Genomic DNA, 11,888 nt, shown 5'->3' on the forward strand with positions numbered 1-11,888 from the left:
TTCTCTCCCCCTTCCTCTTTCTTCTGGTGGCTGACTGGATTATGATGACTTCGACATCTTAGGGGAAGCACGGAATACAATGGACATCTCAGAATCAATTAGACGATTTGGACTTCGCAGATGACCTAGCTATTCTATCTCATGCACACGAACAAATGCAGATGAAGACAACTAGTGTAGCAGCAGCCTCTGCATCAATAGGCTTCAACATACACAAAGGAAAAAGCAATATTCTCAAATACAACACGGAGAACACCAACCCAGTCACAGTTGATTGAGAAACTGTGGAAGATATGGAAATATTCGCGTACTTGGGAAGCATCATTGATGAACGAGGAGGATTTGTCTAACACTTATCACATGATTTTAATAAAAATCTGCTATTCATTAAGACGAAAACTATTCGATACTACTATATGCAGAAACAGTTTGTTCAATTTCAATTTAGTGAACAGCGAAACAAGGGATTAAGCTATATAAAATCATGTGTTTAAGGGCATTTTAAATTAGCCATACAGTCAAGGATGAATAAATAAATAAAAATGGATCGAAAAGCCTAAGTCATTATGGCTGTCTTAATGGAAACAAGGCAATGACAAATTATGGTGTTAACAGTCTGTCGAAACTACTAAACAGTAGTATAAAATTACAAACGTTATTTTAGATAACTCAAAAATTTTCATATTGTGAATTAGAACATAAATAGGCGAACAATATTGCTTTCAATTAGATTAGAGCCTGATGAGTATCTAACTAGAAACAATATTTTAGATGTCAACATTATTAGCTGTCAAATTTTCCTCATATTGAAGATGTACTCATGATGAGACTTATAATGTTCCGGTAAAGCAAAAATCGTTAATCATTTGTGGCCCCGGTCTTTGTTAATTGATAAGGGTGAAGCTCTAAATGAAATTTATTTGGTCTTCATCAAGTTGATTCTGATCATAACGGATTACTAGACAGAAAATACTCAATAAAGTTAAAACTTGACAATAATGATGTATTAATTAGTCATTGATATTGAGAAGTTTCTGAATTCCTAGTAAAATTTATGGCCAGTACAGTTCAATAATATTGGAAGTATGATAAATACTTCTGATCTCCATGTATGATAGTCACTCCATATCGTGATTTGGCTAATGTAGGTAACCTAAACAGTCGGATTTCAACTTAGTAGTCTAAGGACAATGGATTTACTATGAGACGTCGAAGTCCTGTGAAACCTTTCTGATGAAGTCGGGAGTATGCATTAGGGATTCGTTCCCTACTAAGTCAAAGCGTACGTCCAGTGTTTCTTGATTTTCATTGGTCGTTTAGCAATCATTTTCATAGACGTTTTGTTAATTCGTGGCGTGAATTGTTTTCAAACCCTTAGTTTTTCGAAAAATGGCTATAAATGTAATCAGTGACAGTTGAATTAAAACAACAATACAATTTGATTATCCAAAGGAGTAAATCCTGATGATCACCATGAAAATTATGATCTTACCCTATTTTTATTTATTAATGAAAATGAACTGTAAGTGCTTAAGTTGATAATCTTTTGCATTTAGTTTGGCGATTTAGTCAAACTGTAGGCATATTAGTTGTAATATCTACTTATCGAGTTAGTATTTATTGTTCCTGGAATTTATTCTGATTTCTCTAGTTTAAAAACAGATTTAGTTTAAAGCTTTTACATTATAATTATTGTGGTAGCTTGTCATGAAACGAGATAATGCAACCCTGATATTTTGTATTCCTATCATATTGAAAAAAATAATTGATAAACTTATTCTCACTTAAAAGTTGTATACATTCCAATTTGATCACATAGAAAATATGAATTGTAAAGTTGACCTGTGAACAACCATACTATTTAGAACTTAATTTTTTACATCACATGGTTTTATATCCAACTGCATCACAAGACAAGCCCCCACATGGAATCCTGAAGGCCAAAGGAGAAGAGGAAGGCCAAAGAACAGATTACGTCGAGAAATGGAGACAGACATGAGAAGAATGAACAAAAAATGGATAGAACTAGCAAAGAAGACCCAGGACAGAGTGGATTGGAGAATGCTGGTCGGCGGCCTATGCTCCATTGGGAGTAACAAGCGAACGTAACTCTCTAAGTAAGTAATGGTTTTATATATTGGTTTACTGAATTGATATATGCCATTACTTTATCTTAAAAGTATCATCTATATTTATATTTGTCCATTTCCATATTCCAAATTTTAAAAGAAAACAATGTACTGAATAAAATTCTTCGTAAAATAATCCAAATTGTAATTCACCTAGTATGTTGGATAATTATGAGTAGTTGGTAGAAATCAATGAACTAAGATTTGCTTCCTATTGATGGTTATCGAAAATAACCTATTTACAACTTCGAGTAAAACTACACTGGTTTTCAAATTTAAATCTACCTAAACCACAATAATGAAGGTAACAGTTTCAAGAGAAACAACAAATCCAATTAGACATTTCGAGTATGGATTCTTGCTGTACACCATTGTTCTTTTGTTTAGCATTTCTTGGACGATACATTTCAGTTGACTCTTCTTAAATCAGAACAAGAAATAAAGTTGAGCAATGCATGTTCAAATAACCTGAACAAAAAAGATAACAGTAAAAGTATTGTTTATATTGTACTTGCGTAAGAACCTGACATCATGATACTTGGGCTACCGCTGATTGGTCGAAAATGGATTAATCAGCGTATTCCGATTTTAGCTAGATCACAGCATGTAATTGTAAGAACTCTATCCTGTTACTAACCATCAGTCTCGATACGTCGGTCCACAGCTTCCTGATGATTGCTTCTAACTATCAAACTTAAAAGCGTTTAAATTAATTAACAATCATATTTGTACAGAATAAAGTGAATTGTACTTCACATAGATCAACCAATAACTTTGTGCAAACAAATTTACAGTAGCGTAAGATTTAATGGTTATAACCAACGGATATAACTAATTAACATTGTTATGAAAATACTTCTTGAAATGTGATTTTATATCATATACTATAGCAAAGTGTCAGCTACTTATATCATTCGCGCTCCAAACTGTTAATTCCTTGCTCAGCATATCATCAGCTCAGTTAGACTTGTAAAACCAGCTACACTCAGCTGGAGAACTATGCATAAGTGCTTAAAATTGATAACTGTTTGTTCTGACTTATTAATTAATCTGCAGGAATGTGGTAAAAATCCTCTTAATAAAATCAGAAACATGGTGTTCAGATATTTGAATGAGCAATGATAGTTTTAAGTTGTAGATGGGTGTTGAGTCGCGACTGACTATGATCACCACTACAATAAGATTATGTGCCAGATATCGACTTGGATCCCTCGATATACCGAAAACCAGAAGGCTGTAATTGGTCCAGATAAGATATATTTATTGGTGATCTCGTGGTATCGAAAGAATACCGAGACGTGCCACAGATTACAGGCAAAATGGCAGAGCATGAGAGCGTTCGCACGAACAAGATGGACAACGGAACGAAAAGTGCTTTTGGTATATTTAAACAAACAAGTACAGTAAAACAATCACTGGTACAATTGGTTGTAATAATAATTGTTTCCATTACACCAATCGCATTTTCGTCATAAAAATGTAGGTCACTACAAAGTTCGAATTTAACGGAACACACGTTTAACTTTCATCTATTTTTACGAAATCATCCACCGTGATCAAGGGATTTTTGTCTCATATGCAATTACAGGTTTGATAAGATGGGTAGAAATTAAGATGAACAGTCAGATTCTCATTGACTGAACTCCTGGTGGGCTAAGAACTGCTTCCATCCAATCGTGTATCCTATCATTTTCGCTTTGTGTTGATAGTTCGTTTATGAGTGTGTAATTTTATCACACAAAACACCTATTATCCCTGTAAATGATCTTTCTTGTCTATGTGTGAAAAGCAATCCGGGACTTAGCAATGCAACCTTACGAAGAGCCATCACTTAGCTACACTCCATATGATTAAATATCATCCATAGATTAACATTCTACTCATCTATTGTGACAATGAAAAGTGCTCTCTTCGAAAAATTAAAGTCTTAACAACGTTCTTATTTTAATTTTGTGAGATTCATTTTAAAGTTAATCACTAGTACGCATATTATCAATATTATATTATTGTTGCCATAATGATTTTCAAAATCTAGACAAAATCACCAAAGTATTTAATTAGTAACAGTATTTGTTCCTCTAATGATGTCTACCTTCAGACTCATTTAAATAGTTGATAAACGCATTAAAACTCTTAACAACTACAAAGTTACAATTTTAATTAACAATTTAAACTTCTTCACTATTGTTTTCTTCAAGGTACGATATTTGCATTACAATATCCGTAAACTAGTGAAAACATATAGATTATAAGTGTGTATCATTTAGACAATAAAAGAAACTATACACTCCTCATCCTTGATTCTTATCCAACCTATCTCATATACAAACATATGATCAGATACATTGGTTATTTCTTTTTCTTTTTTAATCTTTCTATACATATAACAACATTTAACTACTTATTATTAACTTATCTTTTTTAGTTTAATTCAAACACCCGCCTACTTAAATATTTAATCAGTTTATTCGCTTAAACAATTAGAAAAAGACTTTTATTGATCAAATTGAACAAATGAAATAATATATTTTTTTTCTTTCACTCACCCTATATGATGATGAATTAAATGAAGAAATGAATGGTACAATTGTAAATAAAAAAATTCTAAACAAGTAACTTAATATTTTGGGTACCTGCTTTTTGTAATCTTATAAAAATAAACAAAGAGTATATGAGTAAATAATTCATAATAGAGAATGAATCATAATAATTATTATATAATGTTAAACAACAGAAAGAATCCCAATGCTAACAATGAAAACATTCTAAATTTAAAAATGAATCATAATATTTCTATATTATCAATGGATAAATCTAAAAATTCAAATTATTCTATGAAATTTTTCAATGATTCATTTAAACAAACACAAATTCAACATTCATGGATTGATAATACAAAGTGCCAAATTAATTCTAATGGAAAATATAAAATTATACGTACTATAGGACAAGGAAATTTTGCTAAAGTTAAATTAGCAATTCATTTATTAACTGGACGTGAGGTAAGTATTGTTTGTTTTAAAAAAAAATATATCATCATCAATGTATGCAATGCTTTAGTGAATAAATGACATCATTCATTCTACACTACTGAAAAACGATCTAAACTAGAGATGCATGAATAAATATAAAGCAAATTAAATGAATCCTATTACTGTTCATTTTGTAGACTATCGTTGATTTATTATTATCAGAAGGGGTTTTGTGGAGATTTATTATTTTCATAGTTGAAAGCGTAAGTCAATTGAAGCTAGCTGAGAAGTCCCACAATAGGACGAAACGGCCGTCCAGTGCACCCAGATTTTCTCTGGTGGTCTAGCTTCAATTGACTGACGCTTTCAACTATCGTTGATTTACCTTTTATTACCTTTTATGAATGGCAAGTATGAAATCAGTATATAAAATGACTGGTTGCTGGATTATTTCTTGTTGGAAGGTTTAGAATCTATATCTGCAGTATGGATTTATTAATTCATTTGTCCACCTAGGAATGTTGAGTTTTTGAATACTATTTCATGCTGTTTACCTCAGGGTTTCACTTGTTATTTTTCTAATAATATCAGCGATATCGATAGGACTATAATTTATGAACGATGTTTGAGCAACGCTAAAATGACCTTAGAATGTCCACCTACTTACTTGGATTAAATGACGGTTATATATTAGTGTAAGGAATTAGGATTAAGATTTACATTTGAACATTAGGGCTATTAACTAGATTTGATGTTTTCATTACAAACTGACATAAGCTTTAATGCCGAAAACGGTATTTAGCCAAATGAGTAGATGGATTTCGTGCTAATGTCCAAGATTTTCTATCTTAAATCTTATTGGTTCATCCATAAATTATAGTCTGGCCACTGGGTCCGATGGATATTTTCATTTTGCAAATGACATTTTGCCATCTTAACAACAACATCATCACCAAAATTGAGTTGTATTTAATAAAAGAAGTTATTTGTGTAGAGTGATTTATCTGTTAACTCCTGGAGATGAATTTACACTGTCTTGAGACAGACATTTACAAAAAATGTTTTTGACAATCATTTTTCCTGGAATAAACAAACACTGGCCATCTTTGATATAGAGCTAATTAAAAATGTGAACTTTGCTATCCTGCCCTATTGTTGTTTCCAGGCTAACGGCCTATATTGTCAACAAGAACTATCTCTTAACAGTCATTCATGGTATCTTCTGATAAACTATTTTTCAAGATCTCCACCTTTTTGATCTTTAAATTCCTCGTCAGTTATTCGTAAACCGGAGAAAAGTTTTCACCAATGTTTCAAATGTAAATTATTAATTTGATAAAACTTCATATGACAAGTATGCAAACAATTTTAGATGGATAAATTTAGTCAATAATTATTTTGATGTTACATTTACAACAAAACGATTATCTATTTTTAAAATTGTGATACTTAACAGTAAGGAATAAGATCAAAACATTCTATAAAGCAGTGACCAGTGGAATTCAACCAAGTCTGTTGTAGAGATATCAACTCACTGAAGACAGCTGGTGAACGGTTGCTCAAACATCGTGGATTGGTTGAAGTTAGACATTAACACCGTTGGATGCTGACTCAGTGGTCTAGTGGTTAAGTGCTCGAGCGCGAGACTGGTAGGTCCTGGGTTCGTATCTCGCGAGTGCGGGATCGTGGATGTGCACTGCTGAGGTGTCCCATAATGGGATGAAACGGCCGTCCAGTGCTTCCAGGTTTTCGATGGTGGTCTAGCTTCAATTGACTCATGATTTCAACTATGAAAATACTGAAACCCCCATAAAACCCCTTCTGATTCCATAAATTGTCGCATATCACTACATATGTGTAGTTAACAATGATGTATTACACATTCAACGTTACACTGAATGTGGAAAATTACAGAGATGAAAATATTTGTATGGTTTTTTTGACTAAATTTAAAAAACGATAATGGTTTTTGATACGTCTTGTCAATTGTACGCTATATTCGGATCCTAAGCTAGTTTCGTAACCCCCGAGTTAGAACTATACAGCGACTTGAAGACGGGAAAAAAGGCACAAAATATGTGGGAAGCACTTTACTCCAAGGTTCAATCCTGTACAGAAAATCATGGGTATTTATAGATGTTAGCGTATGTTAAATCAACATCATATTTCAGCAAATCCATTAACAACATATTATGCTACCGACCAATAGTAGCACGCCACGTTGGAACTCTAGAATGTTCCATTGTATTCTGATTGGCTGGGGCTCTTCGGCTCCTTTTTGGGCCTCTGGAGGCTCCGTCGAAGTTCTCCGGAAGCCAATTCAACAGTTTTTTTATTGGCAAGACAATATTGGGTTCTTTAAGATCCTTTACATTTTAATGCATGTAACTGATTTCATATCTCACATCTTTAGTTCTTCTAAATATATTAAGGGGTTAACCTCTATAAATCACTCAGTTAAGTTACATCCACTTGCTTACTAATGAATTGTTTTAAGATATATTTTCGAAAATCTAACAGAAAGTTGTGACTGGTAGTATCCAGCCATGTCAGAATTAAAAAGTGCTATCACCAATGTTACTTAACTATCGTCTCTTAATATCGAGAACTGGTTAAAGTAAGAAACTTTGGTAATTGGATACCAACTCAGTTGTATAAAGGCTATGCACTTGCTAATATACTTGACTGCCCTGATTTTAATCCTTAGGAGGATCTATTTACTCCAATGAGGGTATGAGCATAAAAACAAGTATCAAAAGACGCTACTATAAAGATGGTATCTCAGTGAATGTGATTTACACAAGAGCATATACCAAATGGATGCAAATTAAAAATAATTAGCAGTTCATTCCAAAATAATTTAATTGGATACTGAGTACAACCACGTCTGATATAAAATGTAACTAATTGTCTTTAAAGTGTGATTTGATATAAAACAAAATTATGGGGATTTATGGAGATTGTAGTATTTTCAAAATTGAATTCACTAGCCATTCTAGGCCAGAACACCACCAACTTTAAAAATACTGCAATCTCCACAAATCCCCATCCCGATAATAGTTATGTGCTCATTAGCGACTAGCTTCAAGATGTATTTCCTGGAGTTCTAGTGAGAAGCCGTAACCAGTGGAATCTACCTCAGAAGACGGATGAGGGGTTGCACAAGATCATGGATCGATGGAATTTAGACAGTAACACCGTTGGATGTCGACTCAGTGGTCTAGAGGTTAGGGGTTCACGCGCGAGACCCAACGTCCAAGGTTCTAGTCCTACGTACGGGATCGTGAATCCGCAAGGTTTTTAATATTGGTCTATTTTAGATTGACTCGTGAATTCAACTTTGAAAATAAAGCAATTATTTGTTTTTAAATAAACTACTTGGATAAAATTCATATTTAACACAATAAATGTTAACTCAACATGCAACATTTCAAGTTATATTTTTATCTGCCTCATTGAAATAAACTTGAAATACGTAAATTGTTATAAGGAAGGTGTGTTTAGACAAGAAATTATTACATTTTCAGAAAAGAGGAAATATCATTAGTCCAAACTCATTTCAGAGCAAACCAGTTCTCAGGTGATCTCTAGTTTACAAAACCAAGTACCAAAGGTTAATTTTGTGAGAATTTACATTATTATTATAACCTTAATTATCTAGTCATATCATTCTATGTATAGAGAACAAAGAGATACTGTTATTCACTTATTATGAGGCGAGAGTATAGCATAGGGACTAGCTTGATCGTTTTTTAACATTACTGCATGGTTTTAAAGCTAATAATGAACAAAGAGCCTAAATAAATCAAAAGTATTTCGTAACTCAGACAATGAAAACTGTAAATGTTTTATGGCCCTAGAAAGTAAATCAATAAACATGTGCATCAAAGCAATTGACGAAAGTCTTCATGAAATTGATGTTGACAATAATCTATCGCTACCTAGTTTCGAGGGTTTCAAATTATACATCATTTTATGACACGTGTCTTTTATCGATTTCTCTTGATTATTGTTATTACTTGTGACAGAAAAATAAACTATTCACATGATTAGTCATGGTGATAGGTAATTATAGATTGAAATATAATTTGTCATTATGATTATAATGATAAAGTTTTCGGATAATGTATCATCTATTATTGTTGTTGTCATTGTCGGCGCCTTTCGATGAAAATTTTAATCAGTTCACAAGTCAAAGATGCACATATGCCAACAAGAGACTGATCAATTGCAGCCCTAAATAACAATAAGATACAAGTAAACAACACCAAGTGAATTTAGTTCACAAGTCAGCTTGTTTAGTGTAAATTGAAACTTTCATCGCTAACATAATAAATAAATGTACAAATATCTTCATTAACTGTAATACAGCATTAAATAGGAATAATATATTTGTCAGATTGTCAGATTGCCAGGCGAAACGTTGGATTTACTTCAAATTCATTCGCCGAGATTTTACAAATATATTATTCCTATTTAATATTTTACATCAACTCGGCTCTCAAATACTGTGAAACTATTCGCTCTAATTTAGACGAAAGTTCTTATGTAATACAGTGTTTTCAAGGTTACAGTTTTTTCACCACTTGATACCGAATAAGGGGTCGTGGATGTATACTGCGCAAAAGTTCAATACTAGGACGAAACAGCTATTCAGTGCTTTAGGTTTTTAATGATGGTCTAACTTAGATCGGTTCATGATATTAGCGAAATATCTGTAGGCTTTTAAAAAACTGTCTACCTGTTAGAAAACAGAGAGGGGACAGCAAACGCTAGGAACAATTGTGAATGCACAAATGTATCAAATTTATAATTTACTTAACAGTGCGAAAATTCCCTCTTTTTATGGATGCAAAACAAAAAATAACTAACCATTGTAAGTATTGGTTAATAATTAAGCTAAACAGTTATCCATAAATCACTAATCAATAAGATGTGACTAGTTCAAGTCTATCAACTGTCTGTTAACAAGTAAAATCCTAGTAACTGACTACCATTTGACTGGACAAAAGTCTGATCAAATGCTGAATTGTCGATCAACGGTTAACTAATAAGTTATTAATGATTTATACGAATATTCGTCAAGATTAGAATGAATAGTTTGACAAAAATTGGGCGCCAAGAATAGAGAAGACATCCTATGTGAAAATTATATTTGAAATGAACTCAGAGATTGAAATTTAAATAATTCCAACGTTTTGTCCAGAAAACTTGTCTGGACTTGTTGGTTGTTAACCTAAAGAAGTCCAGACACGTTTGCTGAACGAAACGTTGGGATTTATTATATTTCAGTCGCTGAGATTATTCCAAATATAATTTTTATATATAATGTATTAATGATTTAAATCAAATAACTAATTCGTTTCATGATTTCAGGTGAATAGCCATTGGGACTTCGAAAAACTGAACTCTGTTCGACTGCCAAATAAATGATGAGTATACTTAGAGACAGTTCGTTCTGATCAACGTTATATGTGTGAAACAATGAACTTAAAAATTAACAATATTCGTAGGTTGTTAGTATCTAATTATAGAGGCTTCAGAAACATTGTTTGCGCATAGTGGAACTACCGAATGAGCATTTTGAAGTTAGACAAAGTGTACATGACAAATCGTTTGGTTAGGTAGTGAATCTTCATCAACTGAGGTAGTCGAAATATGTATCATTTATGTGCAACCATACCCTACTTCAAAGTTCAGTGTTTGTTGGTCTAAGGTTGGAATAAAGGTAGGTGCGGCTGAACCGCGGGAGATGAAATTGATCCATGGAGCCATGTGCCATATTGGGTAAGGTTCACGCGATTATCGTGACCAGTCGTTAGATGTTTTAGATAACATGGTTCAGAATCAATCACAATGACACAGATACATTCCCTTCGTGTCTACCCTTGATCCTTGAATTTTAAAGTTACCTTATAAGTAAAGGAATTCACTCATTTTTTTACGAACCATTTTGTCTATCTCTAGTTTTTTCTATTGACACCGGTACTAATTCTGCTACCCTTAATAATTTCAATCAGCTGTTTTATATTATGGCAACTTGGACTAATACAGATATATACCAGGTTCTACACTACTTATTACTGGCTTACTAACTAAACCGTTATCCAGAGAAGCAACTATGTATTTAAAAGTAAACAATTTAGAGATAAATCTTTAGTTCTAATAAGAGTCTGTGATTTCTTAAACCATTTTAAGAGTGAATTAGTTACTTACGTAACAGTGAATGAATTACACTACATCACAAATTAGTTACTGTAAAGATTAATATTCACTATAACCTGATTGGTTTGTACCGAACAAACTTACTGAAAAATCTTAAGTTCATGAGCTCAATCTCTTTTAAGATCGTGTGCGTACACGTGTATATTTGAAAAGGGATGTAATCTCAAACATGGGCTGAACAAATACCTAGATGGCAAAACAAATGAGCTGTAGTAGTTAAATACAATCATAGGATAGACAAACATCCTCCCCCATTGATCAATATTTGGTTAAGACAGCCTATAGGATTATTATCAAGTTGACCTCAGTAGTATTGTCTGAAAGTGTTCAAGGACGTATACTAAGGTTTCCTGAAGCACTGGCTATACGACAACATTCTGATATGGGGAATAAATGAGATACTAAATTTTGGCAATAAAATTATTTTCTGCCATTTTTGTGTAGTTTTCCTCCTTTCTCTCTAGATACAATTTAGGTGTTGTATTGAAAAAAAATATTGAAATTTTTTGAAAATTATTCATTTGCTTTTATTCTTGTATAAGAAAGTGGTTGTATTGTGTGA

The 11,888-nt window shown here is 32.7% G+C and overlaps 1 protein-coding gene across 1 annotated transcript in view; it reads left to right on the plus strand.

Annotated features, from left to right (window-relative positions):
- Nucleotides 1-4,825: 4,825 nt before the first annotated feature.
- The window catches only part of Smp_162010 (serine/threonine kinase), a gene marked incomplete at both ends in the record, with an annotated part of 54,558 nt that continues 47,495 nt past the window's right edge, over nt 4,826-11,888 (plus strand). Inside the window, one exon of the mRNA XM_018793189.1 lies at nt 4,826-5,131. Coding sequence (XP_018647726.1) covers nt 4,826-5,131 — 306 coding nt within the window. The remainder of the gene's footprint in view (nt 5,132-11,888) is intronic.

Source organism: Schistosoma mansoni, chromosome 1, assembly GCF_000237925.1.
Source record: "Schistosoma mansoni strain Puerto Rico chromosome 1, complete genome".
NCBI lineage: Eukaryota > Metazoa > Platyhelminthes > Trematoda > Strigeidida > Schistosomatidae > Schistosoma > Schistosoma mansoni.